The sequence below is a fragment of the Mauremys mutica genome, chromosome 20, assembly GCF_020497125.1.
Source record: "Mauremys mutica isolate MM-2020 ecotype Southern chromosome 20, ASM2049712v1, whole genome shotgun sequence".
NCBI classification, from domain to species: domain Eukaryota; kingdom Metazoa; phylum Chordata; order Testudines; family Geoemydidae; genus Mauremys; species Mauremys mutica.
In genome coordinates this window covers 23,339,486-23,359,192 of record NC_059091.1, presented here as the reverse complement: position 1 = coordinate 23,359,192, position 19,707 = coordinate 23,339,486, and the positions used below count along the sequence as shown (strand labels likewise).

The following is a 19,707-nucleotide window of genomic DNA, read 5'->3' as shown; positions in this document are numbered from 1 at the left end:
AGTTTGGTTTGTGTGCAACATCTCAGCTCTATATTGTCACACCAGAAGGAAGTGATTTTCCCAAGTCAGGATAACAGCGAGGAGTCCTGGTTCCAAGTTCCCTGCTCTAACCACGAGAGCCCGCTTCGCTCCCAGCTGGGAATGCAGCCCGGGAGTCTCTGCTTCCAGATCCCAGCTCGAACCACTAGTCAAGTGGTTCTCGACTTTTTACATACAGTGGCCCAGTGTTTCAAGAGAAAAAGATTTCAGGACTCTGCCCCCAGCCTCTCTCCAAGCCAAACAGAAAGGGAGGATGGTCATGACCCCTCTGAACCTGTTAGCAACCCCCTGGCTGAAAACCCTAGACCTTATGCTGTCTTAACAAGCCACTTGCTGTGCTAGTCAGCTGTTCTCCTCCTCCTGTCTTCTAGTTAATGTGTCGAATACAATTCAGTGGCTTCATACAGCGGTTTCATTTCTTTTAAAGGATAAGCTGCTTTGGGTTTTTTCAAAAATAGTAAAAATAGAAAAGGAACTTTGTGTATGAGTGAGTGAGAAGACCTGTTCCCCTCACCCATGGGGTGCAACTGAATATGTTTTTTTTAAATGTATGTGTTTGATGTCTGTCTAATGCAGACTTTTAAAAACCTTTTGTAAGGGTGAATAGAAATAACCCCAGGAGCAATCAGAGCCGGTACATGTGGCCTGTGGCACAGTCACGTAGACTGGTGTTGTGGAGTGATTAGAATAGGGAGGCAGGACCTGTGGGTTCTATTCCCAGCGGTAGGAAAGGAGGAGCATATGAAAGGGGCTGACCAAAAGAATCCCTCCAGGAAATGCTTCTTCGAGAGGGAAAACTTATGAGACTTAACAACAGAGAGGACTTGCAAAGCCTGACCTGGGAGAGTTTGTGCCGTAAGTGATATCTGATGACACAGGAAGGATTCATTTCTGGGGAGTGGGATCTAGCGGTTAGGCTGTGGGGAGGGGACTGGGAGTCAGGACTCCTGAGTTCCACCACTGGATCTGGAAGGGAGCTGGTTCTCACGGTTAGAGCAGAGGAGACTGGGGTTCTCCTCCGGAGTCTGGGGTTCTCTTCCAGGTTCTGCCACTTAGGCAGATCCCATCCCTCTCTGTGCCTCTGTACAATGGTGATAACACCACCAACCCACCTCCGGCAGGGTTTAGTTAATTCCTAGCTGAGTAAGGGGCACTACTCGCCCATTGTGAGATTAACTTTGGTTGTTATTAGCGTTCTTCCTACGTACCCATCCCCCACCACCCACACTCCGAAGCTCGCTCACTCACTCCCCCCAAGACACAGGCCTGATCTTACTTATCCCTCTCCACTGGCCAGTGCAAACCAAGCAATCCGGCTCCCTTCCCCACGAGCTCCGCCGAACCCCTCCCTGGATGGAAAGGCGTCCCTCTGCATCGTAGCCGTTGAGGGGAGTGGGGTGGGGTCTAGGGATTTTGCCGCCCCAAGCACGGCAGTCAGGCAGCCTTCGGTGGCTTGCCTGCGGGAGGTCCGCCGGTCCTGCGGCTTTGGCGTACCTGCCGCCGAATTGCCGCCGAATCCGCGGGACCGACGGACCTCCCGCAGGCAAGCCGCTGAAGGCTGACTGCCTGCTGCCCTCGCAGCGACTGGCAGGCTGCCCCCCCGGCTTGCCACCCCAGGCCCATGCTTGGCGCGCTGGTGCCTGGAGCCGCCGGCAGTGGGGAGACTGAAGAGGAGAAGAAATCTGGTGGCACGATGGAGTAACTAACCCATTCTGGGAAGGAGCGTGGCGCAGGGGTGGGGGGTGCTATTGGGGACCAGAGCTCAGGGTGTTTGTTTAATGCAAAAGATTTAACTGATCCACGGAATTGGATGGCTCCGTCTTTCACCTTCCTTCTCCCTCCCTCTGTCTCTCTTGCCCTGCATGTTCCTAGCCCTCTCTCCTCCAACTTCTCCGGTATCGGATCCGCTCCCACAGGCCACTGATTCAGGCCTCTTTCCCCCTCAAACCAATCGATGAACAGGAAGGGCCTGCAGCAAGCTCTGATTCTCAGCAGCTGACAGTGCTAGTTCTGGGAGAAGGAGCCCACGGAAGTCCAAGCTTCCAGGCCCCCCTGCTGCGAACTGGGCCAGCCCCATATTCCAACAGCTGCTGCTCCGCTTTCTTCCCTGGTGTTTAGCTCAGTTGCTGAGATCAGTTTAACCCCTTTTATGTGGCGCTGCAGCATTGGATGGGGCTTGAAAGGGGACCTGCTGGATGCCTGAGACAGGGGCCAGAAGCACATGCATACTGCATCCCAAGCATGCTCAGAAGCTTCCCTAGATAAGGCTCTGAACCTCACCCCCACCCTCTTGCAGACGGAGCAAAAACATCTGGAGAGGGGAAGTGATTTGCTCATGGTCACACAAGGAGTCAGTGGCAGAGCCAGGAATGGAGTTCAGTTCCCTGCTCTGACCCCTAGATTCCCCTCCCAGAGTCAGATACAGACCCCACCTCCCCTGACACCCAGTCCTGGGCAGGAGGTCAGACTAGATGATCATAATGGTCCCTTCTGACCTTAAAGTCTATGAGTTCATGCTTCCTTTAGCGAACAGCAACTCGATCTACTCACTGGGCCAGATTCTGAGCACAGCTCTGCCTGTGTAAATCCAGAATAACGGCACCACCGTCAGTGGGGCTACTCCAGATTTATATTGGTGTAACTGAAAGTAGAATTTGGGTTATTGCTTATCCTTAAGGCTAAGAGTTAGTCACAGGTATTTTTAGTAAAAGTCACGGGCGATCAACAAAAATTCATAGCCCTTGACCTGTCCATGACTTTTACTATTAAATACCCGTGACTAAAACATAGCAGCTCCTGAGACCCCAGGGTGCCGCTGCTCTGGGGGACCCCGGGGACTGACAGCTGGCCCTAGCCGTGGCAGTGGGGGCTGACTGCCCCCAGCTGCCTGCTGCTCAGAGGCCCTGAGGACCGCTGCTCTGACTGCTGCTCTGGCGGTCCCGGGGCCAGCTGCCAAGGCTGCTCCAGTAGTGGCCAGTGTGTCTGGCCACGGGACTGCCCCAGCAGCTACCCGAGCGGCTGGCCCTGGGGTCCGCCCCAGTAGCTGCAGAACTCCCGGAAGGTCACAAAATCCGTGACCTCTGTGGCAGACTCGTAGCCTTACCCACCGTGTCTGAAAAGCGCTCACCCCTGCCTGGTTTGGCAGCTGAGGCATTATGGGATAGCTGCCTGGATTGTCCCAGAATGCACTGTGCATAGGCATGGCTGTGCAATAGGGAAGGTGTGGCTGTGTCTCAAGACTAGGACTCTGGGTGGTGTTAGCTGAATACAACAAAACTTGGCTGCACCAAACACAGTTGAACTGCATAATGGCTTATTAACCGGATCGGATGCTCTTAACTGGGGTGCTTTGCTCTCACATGCACAAAGTTAAACTGGCCAACAGCAGAGCTGGCCTTGCCTTCCCCTTCCGGGCTGTCAGCAGGGAGTGGGAGTTCTCCCCCCGCCGCACAGAGTGGGGGATCATCCATCAGGGTTAAACAGGTGGACCCTTGGGATTAGGACCCCGTGGAGTGGTCTGACAGGGCTCAACACACCACCGAGCTGTCCTTGGGTTGAATGGAACAGCGAGGTAGGCTAGGGAGAGAGCTGAAGGCTGGGTGGATCAGCCCCCTGGAGACTCCATCTGCCCCTGCAGCTGATTCCGGGAATTGGGGAGACATGGGTATTTCTGACTGCAGACACGCTTGGACAGACACGATCCTGCACAGACTGCAGCGCCCTTGAGAGAGTGGGACTCCAGTCATCGAGGCATAGGGCCCTCCTTGCTCCCAGCACTCACAGGGGGCCATCCCAAGAGCTGAGCTTTCCTTGACTCTGCTGCACTCCTTTTGAATACATGATTTTAGCTACTATCATAGCGAACTGCATTGTTCTTGCTCTGGAGCAGCACCTGCCTGATGAAGACAAGACCCCGATGTCAGAACGACTGGTGAGTGTGGGCGTCTCTTTCTTTCTTACCTGGATTTACCTAAGTTCTCCAATACTTAGTGTGATGGGTTCCCCCCGGGGTGCTACCTGGAACTGGAGTACCACCGAGCCCCCCGGCCCACCAGCCTGGGCCACCTTTTACACTGCACTGCTGTGACAAGCCGCAAAGCCCTCCAGCCTGCACTTCCACCAGCATACATACGGGTGGGACACACCCAGCTGCAGTTACATGCAGGCTCTCTGACCAGCCCCTGCATAGGAAGGCTACAGCTAAGGCAGCTCCCTGGGCGCACACACCCTCTGGAGCATAAACCCAAAATTAGACCATCTTGTGCTGCACAGGGAACTGTACAGCGTAAGCTCATAAAATTCAGCCCCTCCCTCAATGTGGAGAGGAATATGCAACAGCCTTTGCCCTTGAGTTATGATTCCCACACATCTCACTCCAACTCACCAGTTTAGATAGAGCAAAAAACAAGTTTATTAGCTACAAAAGATAGATTTTCAGTGATGATAAGGGATTACCTAGCAAATAAACAAAAAACCACAAACTAAGCTTAATATACTAGATAGATGGGATATGAATTAGCAGATTCTCTCCCTAAGAGATGATACAAGCAGGCTGCAGGTTCTTAAGGGGCCAGCTGCACTTGCTTTACAGATTGGAATCACCAGGTGTTTCATACACAGGCTAGAAATCCCGTTAGCCTGGGCCCAGCACTTCCCCCAGTTCAGTCTTTGTTCCTCAGGTGTTTCCAGGAGTTTTCCTGTCTGGGGAGTGAAGAACACCTGATGACGTCACTCCCTGCCTCATATAGCTTTTGCATATGGCAGGAACCCTTTGTTTCAAAGCTTGGTTCCCAGACCAGTCTATGGAAAAATACTGACATCCCAAGATGGAGGCCAGCACCATATGGCCTGGTCACATGTCCTTGTAGAGTCATAGCAACCATTACTCCCAGGCTGTTTGGAGTGTTCTCAGGAAGGCTGCTCACCTGATGGGAGATCAGCTTCTCCTAAGGCAGGGGTTCTCAAACGGGGTCACGACCCCTCAGGGGGTTATGAGATTATCACATGGGGGGTCGTGAGCTGCCAGCCCCCACCCTAAGCCCCGCTTTGCCTCCAGCATTTATAATGGTGTTAAATATAATAAAAAGTGTTTTCAATTTGTAAGGGGAGGTCACACTCAGAGGCTTGCTGTGTGAAAGGGGTCACCAGTACAAAGGTTTGAGAACCACTGGCCTAAGGCCTGTTGTTTTTTCCTAATGGCCCATTCCCCTGAATAGGCCCTTCCCCACCCACTATCTAGACTGAAAGCATCTTCCCTAGTGGGCGTTATCCAGGTGTAACTACCTTTGAAATATAGATACATAGTCAATATTCATAACTTCAGATCCAAACATGATCTATGCATACAAATAAGCAAACCATACATTTTCCAATGACACCTCACATGCCGTATCTTGCATACAATACATCATAATTATGTCATCATCATATAACAATATCACTGTGAAGAATATGGGGTGCAGTGTCAGGTGCAGGTCTTATGTATATTGGGAAATTGACCAGAATAACTCCCCATCTGGACACTTTTATTCTGGAGTAGATTTGTCCGCACACGGAGTTATTCCTGAATAGCTATTGCATTTTAAATTCACACCCTCTGTTATTCTGGGATAACTTCCCCATGCAGCTGAGCCCTTAGAGCTCTGCACCAGAGGGGGCTGCCTTTACATCCCCCTTTCTAGCTGTCCTCTTTACGTCCTGCTTTCCGCCCTTATGCTGGGAGCTGGGACAGTGGCATATGCCTCCCACACAACTGCTTCAGTTCCCTTCTCCCACCGGACCCTGGCTGTGTTATCTCTGCAGGAGCTTGTCCTAGATTCCTCCCTACTCAGGCCATGAAAATCTGAGCCAGCCTGGAATGCCTGGAAAGTGACAGCCGTTTCCATTCCACTGGATTTGGGGCTTCTAGGAATCTTGGGGGTGGATTTTTGGTAATCTGTCAGTCTGTCTATCTCCATTCACCTCTCTCTGTACCCCAGACCACGTAGAGCTGGAACAAAACTGTTTTCTTGGAATTATTGTCATATCTATTCTGACATTCACACCACCCCCTCAGTCACAACCTCTTCTCTGTGGGAAGGGAGCGTAGGCCAGTAGTCAGCGCACAGAGAACCAGGGACTTCTGGGCTCTGTTCCTGCTCTGGGAAGAGAATGTGATCTAGTGGTTAGAGCAGGGTTCTGAGAACCAGGACTCCTCTGTTTCCTCCCTGCCACTTCCCTATGGCGTGGCCTGAGGCAAGTCCCTTCCCCTCTCTGTGCTTCAGTTTCCCCACATCTCACAGTGGCTTGTGAGGTTTCATGAGTGGCCCTCACGTGCTTTGAGACCCTATAGAAGCCCCATGGATTGTTACTGTTTTCACTGTCTGCATTTCCCTCTCTCCCAGGATGACACGGAACCATATTTCATCGGAATCTTTTGTTTTGAGGCTGGAATTAAAATCATCGCCTTAGGGTTTGCTTTCCACAAAGGCTCCTATCTGAGGAACGGGTGGAATGTGATGGACTTTGTGGTGGTTCTTACAGGGTGAGTAGCTGTTTTTTATCCTCTCCATCTGTGTGTTGGTCACTTGCAGACCAGGCTACAAACAATGATGTATTTTCTTGAACCGGGAGGTGGTAGCATGGCCTAGTGGTTGTCTGGTGGCTAAAGCAGTCCGGCCAGGAGTCAGGACACCAGGGTTCAATTCCTAGATTAGGGGGAAGTGGGGTCTAGTAATTTGAGTTGCTGACAGATGGTAGGGACTCCAGTGTTCTGTTCTCATCTCTGCCTCTGTCCAAACGGCCTTGGGCAGATCTGTGCGTCTCGCTTTCCCAAAGCGGTTGTGAGGGTTAATGTGCGGATGGGGTTTTAGAAGCTGGGGAGTGGGACAGACGGGCTCAGTGGCATTATTAAAGCCCGGGGCTCTGTGCAATGTGTGGAGCCGGCCTGGCTGCATTTTCACTCTAGTCAGGTCCCCTGCTGCTTTCCAACCTGCGTTGGGAGTTCTAGGGCTGCGGAACAATGGCCTCTCTCGCCTAGTGCTGAGCTGTTATTCCTGCTGGGGTGGCTGCAGCTAAAGAGCTTTCATTCATCAGAGATCCCCGCTCCTAATGAGTGCTGGGACCACCTTTCAGCAGCCTCCTTTGCCAACCGAACCCCACTGAGAGCTTGCAGAAGTTCTCTGCCGTTTAACTTCCCCACGGCTTCCTGCTTCTGTCCCTCTGTCACTGCCCCGCCGCGGGGGCTGTGGAATTGAAGGCTGATGCGTGTTGGAGTTGTTTCTTCATCTTTGAGCCTGTTGCATTGCCTAGTATGTCTCTGGGTTTATCTGCTGGGCAGCTCTTGTGTTCGGATAACTCCTGGAGAAATAACGTTGTGTTTCCATTGTGTTGGCTTGTGTCATTTTCACTCTCGGGTTCTGCATGATGGTTGCCTGCTGGGAATTTTTTTTCTCCCCATTCTTGAATATACAAAGTTTTGTGGTGAAGCAGAATATGACAATATTGCCTACTAGTCAGAGCAGCAGCCTGGGGAGCCATGACTCTTGGGTTCTGTTGGAATCAGGACTCCTGGGTTTTATCCCAGCAGTGGGAGGATAGATCTAGAGTTAAATCAGGGTGGGGGTCGGGAGTCAAGACTCCTGGGTCCTGTCTTGCCACTGACTTGCTGTAGGAACTGGGGGCATGTTGCTTCTCTGTGCTTCCCTTTTCTCTTACCTACTTTGTGCCATGGGAGGAAATGTTTATAAAGCGCTTGCAGACACTTGACCGTTGTGATCTTTCTAATATTTGCGGCGTGGTTTCCTTCTACACATTTCAGCTGGTCTCGCTCCAGTACTGGTGTGCGTAGGGTTGTTCTTTGCACAGTTTTGATTGTGCGTCTCTTGTGATGGTCACCATAATTGCTGCCTGGGCAACGTTTGCATTAACACTTGGAATGCCCTGCTGCGTGTGTGGCCTTTTGTTGTTCCCGGGTGTTTTTTGCACGTGGTCTGTTCCTTGGCTGTTGATGTTACTTTGGGGGACACAGGCAGCAGGTGTCACTTCCTGTGTTACTTTACACCCTGGCTGTTGTCCAGGCAATATATTTTTAAGCAATAAGTTGAGGCCACGAAGCAAGGGACTGAACTTGCACAGGAAGCAGGAGGTCCCTTAGCATGGGGGATGCTGCTGAGATACAAAGGGGTTTGCGGAGGGAAATCAGCTGGCTCAGGGCATCCAGAACGGGCTGTCGCGCCTTCCCTCGAGATTGCCAGTTGAAAGCCAGCCCTGGTTGGGGGGTGAAAGCTGTTACGCTCTGCTTGGTTGCATGATGTGATTTTGAGGGGGTTCTGTCCAATTCCCACTGACACTGGCAACCTCAACAGAAAAGCCATGGAATGAATGGGTCCCAGAGACCCCTCTCCCCTGCAGGGGGGTCCCTCCAGGGCAGGACCCATGAACAGTGTCCTGGACCACTCCCTAGCCCCAGAATTCACCCAGGGGTCCCACTGCATCCTGCCATTGCGTTTGGAATCACCCCGGGTCTCCCCCTTACCTGGGAGCTCCAGCAACAGGGCCAGCCCAAGTCCCCAGCTGAAGAGTTATCGTTGGAATGGACCGTATTTGTGCAGCTGCCGGGGATGTCCCTTGCGCCTGTGCTGTGCCTGGGGTCACAGGCCTGTGCTGTGGCCGTGTTACCCTTTCGCCATCCCGCTGCAATTCTCCCTGCTGCGTCTTTCCCTGTGGTGACGTGTGGGTCAGTCCCCTCCCCAGCCTGCTGTGGGGATTCGTCCCACACGAAGCAGCGCAGGGTAAGAGAAGACCAGGGCTTCACCTGGGGTAAACCAGCGTGTCTCCATTGAAGTCAGTGGTGTGATGACAGGTTACATCTGCTGGGGATCTGGCCCCAAATCAGTTTGGTGATAACATTAAATAGGAAGAAAACCAAGAAGGAAGAAGTGGGACCGCTTAAAACTTTAAACGGAGTGGAGATTAGGGATAATCTTGGAATGGCACAATATCTGAATGATTATTTTGCCACGGTCTTTAATGAGGCTAATGAAGGGCTAAGGAATAGTGATAGAGGGACCGATGGGAATGAAGATATGGGGGTAGACATTACGGTATCTGAGGTGGAGGCCAAACTTGAACAGCTTAACGGAAGTAAATCGGGGGGCCCGGATAATCTTCATCCTAGAATATTAAGGGAATTGGCAAGTGATATTGCTAGCCCGTTAGCGATGATTTTTAATAAATCTCTAAATTCGGGGATTGTACCGTTGGACTGGAGATTAGCTAATGTAGTTCCTATATTCAAGAAGGGGAAAAAAAGTGACCCGGGTAACTACAGGCCTGTTAGTTTAACATCTGTAGTATGCAAAGTAATGGAAAAAATTTTGAAAGAGAGAGTGGTTAAGGAGCAGGAGGCCGATGACAACTGGGATAGATTACAGCATGGATTTACGAAAGGTAGATCGTGCCAAACCAATCTGATCTCCTTCTTTGAGAAAGTAACAGATTTTTTAGACAAGGGAAATGCGGTGGATCTAATATATCTGGATTTCAGTAAGGCGTTTGATACGGTACCGCATGAGGAATTATTGGTTAAATTGGAAAAGATGGGGATCGAAATGAAAATCCAGAGGTGGATAAGGAGTTGGTTAAAGGGGAGACTGCAGAGGGTAGTACTGAAAGGGGAACTGTCGGGTTGGAGGGGGGTTACCAGTGGAGTTCCTCAAGGTTCGGTTTTGGGTCCTATTTTATTCAATCTATTTATTGCTGACCTGGGAACCAAGAGTAGGAGTGGGCTGATAAAGTTTGCGGACGACACCAAGTTGGGAGGTATTGCCAATTCAGAGAAGGATCGGGATATCCTCCAGGGAGATTTGGATGACCTTGTAAACTGGAGTATTAGTAACAGGATGAAATTCAATAGTGAGAAGTGTAAGGTTATGCATTTAGGGATGACTAACAAGAATTTTAGTTATAAGCTAGGGACGCACCAGTTGGAAGTAACGGAGGAGGAGAAGGACCTGGGAGTCCTGGTTGATCGTAGGATGACTATGAGTAGGCAATGTGATGTGGCCGTTAAAAAAGCTAATGCGGTCTTGGGTTGCATTAGGCGGGGTATTTCTAGTAGGGATAAGGAAGTGCTAGTCCCGTTATATAAGGCGTTGGTGAGACCTCATTTGGAGTATTGTGTGCAGTTTTGGTCTCCCATGTTTAAGAAGGATGAGTTAAAACTGGAACGGGTACAAAGAAGGGCCACTAGAATGGTCCGAGGAATGGAAGGCCTGTCGTATGACAGGAGACTTGAGGAGCTCGGTTTGTTTTCCTTAACCAAAAGAAGGATAAGGGGAGATATGATTGCACTCTTTAAATATATCAGAGGGATAAATACCAGGGAAGGAGAGGAATTATTTCAGCTCAGTGCTAATGTAGACACGAGGACAAACGGATATAAATTGTCAGTCAGGAAATTTAGGCTTGAAATTAGACGAAGGTTTCTAACCATCAGGGGAGTGCAATACTGGAACAGCCTACCGAGGGAAACAGTAGGGGCGAAGGACCTCCATGACTTTAAGATTAAGCTAGATAAGTGTATGGAGGAGATGGTATAATAGGATAACGGGCTTAGTCAATAGGTCAATTAAGTGCCAAACTGGTACTTAATTGGGTCAAATTGGGTCAATAATATGATATTCTTAACCTCTTTCAGAGGGTATGGCTGGAGAGTCTTGCCCGCATGCTCGGGGTTCAGCTGACCGCCATATTTGGGGTCGGGAAGGAATTTTCCTCCAGGGCAGATTGGCAGTGTCCCTGGAGGTTTTTCGCCTTCCTCCGAAGCATGGGGCAGGGGTCGCTTGCTAAAAGAGTGGGTAGATCGGCTAATGTGGCCTGCATCTTGCAGGAGGTCAGACTGGATGATCATAATGGTCCCTTCTGATCTTGAATTCTATGATTCTATGATTATCCCTAGGAGCCAGCGCTGGCCTGCAGACCCTGTCTGCACTAGGCATTGCAACAAGATGTTGCTTGAAAAGCTTTGCTCTTCCAATGCCTTGTGTCCACACACGACACCTGGTCCAGACGTTGTATGGTTGCAGTGGTTGGGGGCAATGCGTGGGGAGGGGGCTGTTCTGCGTGAGCCCTGCTGACCTGATGTTGTCAGCAATGTTTCTTCATGGACAGGAAGCCTCAAGTTCTGCGGCTGCTACAGATCGTACAGCCCCCGATGCCCCCTTCCACAGCACAGCGTGGAGATAACCGGAAGGCCTCGAATCCCAGCCCCGGGGCTGGGCACGGAGGTGTTTCAGGAGTCGCGGAGGGCAGTGGCATGACCATGGTACTGGGGGCGGGGGGCACTGCACTTAGACACGTTGTTCTGTCCTGAGCAGCGTTGCTGGGCGAGGGCTGAACGAGGCCAAGGACTGGGGGTGGAAATTGGCCTGGGGAAAAAGGCAGCCAGGCCTGAAGAAACTCCCCACCCACTGACAGGCAGGGAGACGCGTCAGACAAACGACTGGCTCCGTCTGAGTCACCCAGCTCTGGGACAGATGCTCCTGGGGCTGGGAGATCAGTCAGCCGCTCCAGCACTGAGAGGAAGGGCTACCCAAGCCCTCTGGCTGGGCAGTGTGGGACAGCCAGGGCTGGTAGAGAGGGGAAGCCCAGGGCAGTCAACACCCCTCGTGACGGGAGATTAGTCTGTGTCGCCACTGGGAAGATCAAGGCTGCGCAGCCCAACCAGAGGCACTTCCAGCTCAGTAGGAACCTACCATCTGCCCCTCCTTATCGCTCCTGGGCTCCCACTCGTCCCCGCTCCCTGCTCCCCTCTTCCACTCGTTCCTGGCCTGGTGCGCCAGTGCCCGGCACCTTGTGCAGCCGTTTACACCCGTGCAAAGGGCAGGGCAAACCCTGTTTCACACCTGTGTGCAAATGGCTGCACAGCGTCCTTTGTCTGTCTCACTTCCGTCCTCCCCCGGCCCCGCTGCCACTCTCCTGCTTCCCCCCGAGCGCCTCTGCTCAGCCAGCGGCTGTTCGAGAGCATCTGCATTGGCAAGGGAGCGAGTCCCTAGCGGCCGCCCCTGCTTCCGTTCCCACCATCGCTTCTCGTCTAAACACTGGGGGCAGCGTCTGGACTGAGGAGGTCGGACACGGGGGTCTTGTCTCTGTCCAGGCGTCATTAATGACCCCTTGGGAACGGGATTGTTATGTGTCACCTGAAAGACAGCACTGCCGACAGCACAGTGCCCCCTTCTGCCCTGCTGGGGCATTGAGGTCAGCTAGGGTGACCAGATGAGATGAAGAGGGGGTGGGGGCCGCCGGCGGAGCGAAAAAAAAATAAACCAGTGCTGCTGGCGGAGCGAAATATCGGGACAAATTGCGTCCCGACCAAAGATCAGTCGAGCCGTGGGACGACCACCCAAATATCGGGACGGGACGTCTGGTCACTCTAAGGTCAGCACTGGCTCCAAGAGGAGAGCGCCCCCTACTGAGTCACCCACCCCCTCCCTGCAGCACCCGGGGGTTCTCCGTGGGGCATTCGCTGTGTCCCTAGTGTTCCTCGGAAGGGGGTGCTTGGAAAGTGAGCTGGCTCTGGGCAGAATAATAGACCCGCCAGGCACCTGCAGACCCTGCTTGAAAGGAACCGAATCCCCCCGGGGTGGGGCACTCACTGATTGTAACAAGCTGCAGAAAGCTGCAGCCACCTCCTCTGCCTCTGCATCCCTGGCCACCCGTGCAATGATGGCTGCTCCCTAAACACACTAGCTCCTGCAGGATTTCTGGGGTCCCCTTGGGCACGAGGCTATTGGGAGAGGGGCTGCTCTGCTCCGGCCCTCCTGTTTCCCAGCCTTCCTGGAGCTGCAGTGAGGGATCCCAGCCCAGCTCCCGAGAGAGGCTCCCATTAGTGCTGCTGCAGTTTTGCTATGCTAATGGCTTCTTCCTCACCAGTGCAAGGGTGGGGGGGGAGCTGCAGGGGAGACTGGCAGGCAGGCCGTGGAAATCTCCATAGAAGAGAGCTAGCTGCTGTGAGTGAGGGGCCTGGGGGCTGGAGATGCTGTCCTCAGCCCAGGGAGGGCTTGGGGTGGCTCCCAAATCCGAGCTTTCCTTGAGTCTGGGGATCAGCTTGCTGGGGAAGAGCCAGTCCTCTCTCGTGCTCCTTTGTGTGGCCTCAGCTATAAAAGCTCAGACCCACTAAGGGGTGTCAGAGCGCAGCAACTCGTCCGAGGAAAGCGTGGGGCCCAGAGCCCGCGGCACATTCTCAGTGCCAAGGATTCCCCACTGCACATTCCTGCCCCCCCTCCATCCCCAATGGAGCAACTCTAGGGGCTGGTAGCAAGAGGTAATCTCAGGTGCTGTGACTGAATCGCGGGAGCCCCTATCTAGGCCTGGTGTGAAATGTCAGGAGCTGCCATGATTTGCTGGGGTGTGTGTGTATGCGTGTGTGTGTTTGTATGTGTGCGTGCGCGTGTGCAGATGTATCTGTGCATTATATGTGGAAGTATACATGTGTGCATGGTCCATGTGTATACACATGTACTTGTATGTTAGTGAGGCAGTCTGATGTATGCGTATGTACACATAATATTATTTATACAGCCCAGTAGATGCTGGCCCGGATGGCTCCCCACCCCAAGGAGTGTACAGTCTAAACAGACATGTGTGGTACATGTTTGTGCATGAGGTGCGTTCATGCACATGTACTCACAAACGTGTACGGTGTGTTGCTCTACACACGTGTGCATGTCCATGGTGTGCTTGCACATGCATTGTGTGTGCCCAGTCCATGGAAGTGCATAGTGCATGTATGTGCACACGTGATGTTCTGCCATGCGTGTGTGAGCGAGTGTGCTGTGCATCACCCTCCTACACTTCCTGCCCTGATCTCGCCAGCGAACGCCCTTATGCTGCTCTTAGCGGGAGATTTCAGCCCGCTCAGACCCGTCAGCATTCTGCTCCTGCCCCAGCCTCCCCTCCTGCAGTTGCAGGGCAGAGCAGGGAAAACAGGGCCACTCACGAAATCTCTGCCTCTCTCCCCCAGTCCTCCTCGGCAGAGCTGAGCTCGTTAGTATGCCAGGCAGCTCGGGCCCTGATTAGGGAGTCTCCCTGTACTAGTACCTTATAGGTGCTTTCCGGACGTGCCTGGCATGCTGAGGGAGGCATCTTTGCCTGAATGAAGGAAAGCAGAGAGGCGTGGGAAGGAGGGAGCCAGGAGGATGCAGGGAGGCTCTGGCCTTGGAAGGAGTTATTGATCTGCTTTGTCCCTGGGGTCCTTGCCCGCCTTGATTCCAGCGGTTACGTGGGCAGACGGGGGTGCTCAGGCCACAGTTGGCATTTTTAGGACCAGGAAGAGGCACGATTTTGGCAGCAGAAGCGCAGTTCTCGGCAGTGTGGGTGCCAGTGAGTGCATCTGCATGGGCATGCATGTGCAGCCGTGTACACATGTACAGGCGCGCCTCTGTCTTTGTGGACCTAGAGGAACTCTTATCAGCTCCAGCGCGGGATCTGGGCAGCGTTGGAGACCTCTGCTCAGAGTGCAGCTGCGATCAGACAAGCAAGCAAGATGTTTGGATGTATGAGGAACAGGAGAGAGGAGGATGCGGAGGGGATGTCTACACTGCATTCACAGGGTGTGTACACTAGCTAGCTTGGATACCAGAGCAGAGACGCTGCGGCTTCAGCTTTAGCATGGGCTGTAAAGTCTGCCCCGGATACCGGGTAATTCCTTGTGCGCCTAGCCCATGCTGGAGCTCGTGCTGTGACGGTGCCACTGAGTTAGCTTGGCTCCCTCTCCACGGGCTGCCATCCCACCCCCCAAGTGCAGCGTGGACACAGCCGGACAATATTCTAATAGCTTTCTGTAAATCAATGGCATGGCCTCATCTGGATTCTTGTCAGCCCCAGCTCCAGCAAGACAGTGCAGAATTAGAGGGGTTCAGGGAAGCCTGATTGGAAGCCTGGAAAAACTCCCATATGGAGAGAGATTGAAAAGTGTGGGATTGTTGTCATAGAAACGAGGCTCATAAGAGGGGACGTGATAAACCTCTGTACAGTAGTGACTGGTCATCCCTGTCTCAGAACACAAGAAAAAGGGGACAGTCGATTACATTCAAAGGAACAAATTCAACACCGATTAAAGGAACTGGGTGTAGGTAGTCTGCGGAACTCACTGCCACATGATGTCGTTGAGACCGATTTTAGCAAGATTCAGAGAAGGCTTGGATGTTTATATGGAGCCAGGGTCACAACAGTTAATGCTAACAAAAGTGGGAAAAGAGCTTGAAGACCTCTTGCTTCAGGGCTGAAGCTGATCTCTGGCTATCAGAGACCAGAGTGAGACCTATGTGGGGTGCAGGTTGTCCCAGGCCTGCCTACTGTGGGGTTCTTATATCTGCCTCTGAAGCATCTGCTACAGGCCACTGTTGGGGACAGGAGACCGGGCTAGATGGACCAGGTCTGATCTAGTCTGGCAACTCCTGGATTCCTATCTTGTCTCTAAAAAGAACAGGAGGACTTGTGGCACCTTAGAGACTAACAAATTTATTGGCGCATAAGCCCAAAGTGGGCTGTAGCCCACGAAAGCTTATGCTCAAATAAATGTGTTAGTCTCTAAGGTGCCACAAGTATTCCTGTTCTTTTTGTGGATACAGACTAACACGGCTGTTACTCTGAAACCTACCTTGTCTCTATGTGCAGATGTGTATGACTGCTATATCACTATGCTTATTTATTTGGTGTATTACGGTAGTGCCTGGGAGCCCCCGTTGTGGGCCAGGACTGCGTTGTGTTAGGCCCTGTACATTATTTATTAGGTGTATTACAGTAGCTCTTAGGAGTCCCAGTCACGGGCCAGGACGCCATCGTTCTTGGCGCAGAAGAAAACACAGAAGAAAAAGATGGTCCCTGCTCGAAAGAACTCCCAATGTGAGCGTGTTTATGTAGCCTTGTGTGGGGGGGTCTTTGTGTTCTGAACATTTGTAATCTACACTGTGTGTGTGAGCGTGAGAGAGAGAGACTCCTTCCTTCAGGGCATGTGTGTGTCTTCATTGACTGAACTGAATAAGTGCGTGGCCAGGGTATGTGTGTAGGGAGTGTATTGGAAATGGTTGTACAGGGAGGGTTTGTGTGTACTGGATAAGTGCTTGTGTACAAGGAGTGGAGGAGCACGGAGGGACTGCATGTGTGGGATGTGTGCACGCATACGTGTGGGGAGCGTGGGTGTGTGAGGAGTGTGCCTATGTGCAGCGTGTGTCCATGCATGTGTGTATTTGTGAGGAGAGCACACGTGGCTAAGGAGCATGTGTGTGTGTTTGGCAGAGGGGCAGAGCTGAGCCTGTCTTTGATCCCTGGTATCATCAGTTCCTCTGGAGTCGGGGAAGTCCCCTCCCGGGAAATGCTCTCAGGGAGACGTTAATTACCGCCTCGGCCTTTGCTCCATTGTCCTACGCTCCCAGGGCTCTGCGTATGGGGAGCAAGTGCTGTTTAATGCTGTCACAATATTTTCTTGCAAAGCTGCCTACTCACTTTCCCCGAAATTGTGTTTCTCCTGCCTCGGTGCTCAGGCCTGCTCATTGCAAGACACTCCCTGCTCCAGGGGTGAGAGCCAGTGTGCGCTTTCTCTGGCTCTGGCATTCCTGGGCCCCCTGCTCTCTGCTGCACCAGACCAGACCCTGCCCCATCGAGTTCATTATCCTGTCCTCAGCGGTGGCCAATGCCTCATGCTTCGGAGGAAAGCAACCACCTCTTTTCCAGTGCAGTGGGGCAGGGAGGAGTCCTTCCTGACCCCTGTGGTGATCAGCCCAGGCGTGTGCCATCAGAGTTGATTACCCTGATCTTCCCTGCAGAGCCAAAGTTATTAATGGCCACAGAGCTGAATGGTTCTTTAATAGTTCACTCTCCGTATCTGGCCTGAGGACACCTGTCTAGCTAATCTGTTTATCTGTTGCCATGTGCACCCACTTCTCTCTTTTCGTATACCCCATGCTCTGTCTGTCCACCTCATCGGCTCCCTTCCCCGTCTCTCTTGGGTTTCCCGGGGCTGACTAGTGCCCTCGGAAAGAGAGTTTCCTTTGGTTGGTTCTGTACTGTAAAGTCACCGATCGGTAGAGGAACCACCTCTCCCCTTGGTTCCCAGGTGGTGAGAATGACTCTGGATACCCATCAGCACGTGTATCTCTTCCCATGGGTGCGGGTCCCGGGTCCGGTCCACAGCCAAGCGCTAAATTCAGCCCCTGGCTTCGGCGAGGTGCAGCTTGGCTAGCATCAGGGTGTGATGCTGGGGGTACTGCTTCTGCAGCAGCTGCGAGCCTGTCACCCACCAGCGCCTGTGGAGGCCATAAGCTGGGGCCGAGATAGGATGCTCTGCTTTGGCTCACAAGGGCGAGGTCTGTGTCTTCAGCACAGCAGGTCCCTGGTTTCTATTGCGGCTGCTGCTCATGTGCAGTTTAACTGGCAGCCTTGCTGGCTTGTCCATCCCACTCTCTAGCATCCCTCTGCTTCCCCCGCCCGGTGAGCAGTGGCTGCCCCCGACAATGTAGGCGAGCTGCTGCTGGGTGTCCAGCTAACCCCTATCCCTCGCTAGCTGACACGGAGGAATTAACATTCCCATAGGAAAGGCGTCATAACTGATGGGGAAACTGAGGCATAGAGTGACTTGCTCACTGTCTGTGGCAGAGCTGGGAAATCGAACCCCTGCTTGTCTGAGTCCCAGCCCAGCGCCTTAGCCACAAGCCCATCCCTCCTCCGCAGCACCGAGGCTCTTTGGACTCTGTGAGTTCGATTCTTCTCCAGACCGAGCCTTCCGAGGGCCCCTGTTGTGTTTTGCCCTAAATCCTTATCTGCTGGCACAGCCCGTTCCCACGCCCGCTGCTTCCTGAGGGGCTGCCGGGTGGCATTCGTCCGGCATCCTAACCCGGCATTGTCCAGCTCCCAGAGCCCTCGCCCCCTCTGCCCACCAGAGCCTTTGATTAGGCCCTGTCTAGATGCTCTAAATGTCAGCCCGGCCCGATCAAAGCTGAACAGAAACCCAGCTCTGGATTCTGCTGATGAATCAAAAGGCTGCTGCATCTAAGGACTCGGCAGGGTAGTGCCTCTTAAAGGGACCTTGCAGAAAGGCGCTGGGACCTTTCTCCCTCTCGCCACCCTTCCCCTTTCTGTCTTCCCTCTTGCTGTTTCGCACCCCTCTTTTCTCATTGTGATCGCGTGCTCCCCCTTTCCCAGCCACATGCATCTCCCTTCTCTCTCTCTCTCCATCTGTTGCCGTGTCTCATATCTTGGCTTCAGTAACGGCTTCATTCACTTAAGGCCCAGATTTGTCTCTGGGCTGCTGCAGTCGAGCCTGGGACCAGTGGGAGCTGGCCCCGTGTCTCCCTGTTCTGGCGCTCTTGGGGCTGGTTCAGAGCTGTGTGGGCCTTGCCGCAGCCAGGAAATAGCCGAGGCACCAGTGCCACCTCCTCCTGTCCCTGATCCACCCCGATATGTGCCCTGGGTGGGGACCTTATGGCAGAGGGACTGCGAAGGGGGATCAGGCCCTGTCATCTCTCTCTCTCTGTGCCCAGCTCTGCACAGGGTGCAGGCAGGCCGGTCGTGCCGTCGCCTGGGGATCTGCGAGATCCTGTAGCCACCACAGGTTGTAGGACTCCTGCCCTCCCCGCAGTGTCTGTCCTAGTTCTTCTGCCTGTCTCCGGCGGTGCCTCTCACTCTCTGTCTCTGTGCGTCTCCGGCTGCCCGTCTGATCGTGTCACTTCCACTGGTCTCTGCTGCTTCCCCTGTTCTGGGTCCCCGAGTGGCGCTCACCAGACCCTCCCCACCCCAAAATTACTTTGATCGCCACGTGCTCAGAGCTCTGGATGGCAAGGACCGGGGGGCAGGCGGGACTAGGGGGGCACAGGGAGCAGGTGTGCCCTGGGGGTGGGCAGGAAGCACCGGGGGCATTGGGTGGGGAGGAGGAGTGGGCCCAGTGGGGTTGAGGGTGATGTTGAGTCCAGATCCGGGGGTGGGGGCCAGGGGGCGGGCCAGGGACCCCACCAGAGAGCCTCTACCCTGCTTGGGGAGCCTTCACAGAGGCTGAGAACTCCCCCCATGGCAGGGTGACTCCAGGAGCTCACCGACAGGGTTAGGGTTAATGGGGGGATATCTGGCTGCCCAGACGGAACAGGCCAGGCCCTGGTCCCGCCCATGCTGTGCCCTCTCCCCCAAGCTCCCTCCAGGATCCTCTGCCCTGGGCAAGGGGTGGGTGTGAGCAGAGCAGGGACCTGCCTCAGACATGTCTGTGCCCATCACTGCAGGTGGCTCCGGGTACCTGCCAACGCCTAGGGGGAGAGATCGTCCACAGGCGCGGGAGGGCAGCGCTGAGCTGCTCGCTGCTGCCGTGGGGTTCAGAGGTGAAAGGAAGGGTCACAAAGGCCGTGCCTCTGGGAAATGTACAACAAGGCTGATGGATGGATGGATGGATGGATCGATCTATCCAGCCAGCTCCAGATACACCCCTGTCGGGCTCAGCCCTGCAATGGAGGGACACCCCCCCACACACACACTCGGATGGTAGAGGAAGCTCCGTCTCTATGGCTTGTCTGTTGTCTCTGCTAAAGCTGCTGGCAAGGGGGCTGCTTTGCGCCAGTGGCGCTGGGGGGTTGTGACATGGACATCTGGGCTGAGACCCGCCCCCTCCCAAACTCCTGGCACACGGGGCTGGCGGACACAGCGCTG

At 53.6% G+C, this 19,707-nt stretch overlaps 1 protein-coding gene across 1 annotated transcript in view; it reads left to right on the top strand.

The window, feature by feature from the left end:
• CACNA1A (calcium voltage-gated channel subunit alpha1 A) overlaps positions 1 to 19,707 on the top strand; it is a 248,225-nt gene that overhangs the window by 95,731 nt on the left and 132,787 nt on the right. The window contains 2 exon segments of the mRNA XM_044994574.1: positions 3,865 to 3,970; positions 6,423 to 6,562. Of these exon segments, the coding sequence (XP_044850509.1) occupies positions 3,865 to 3,970; positions 6,423 to 6,562 (246 nt within the window).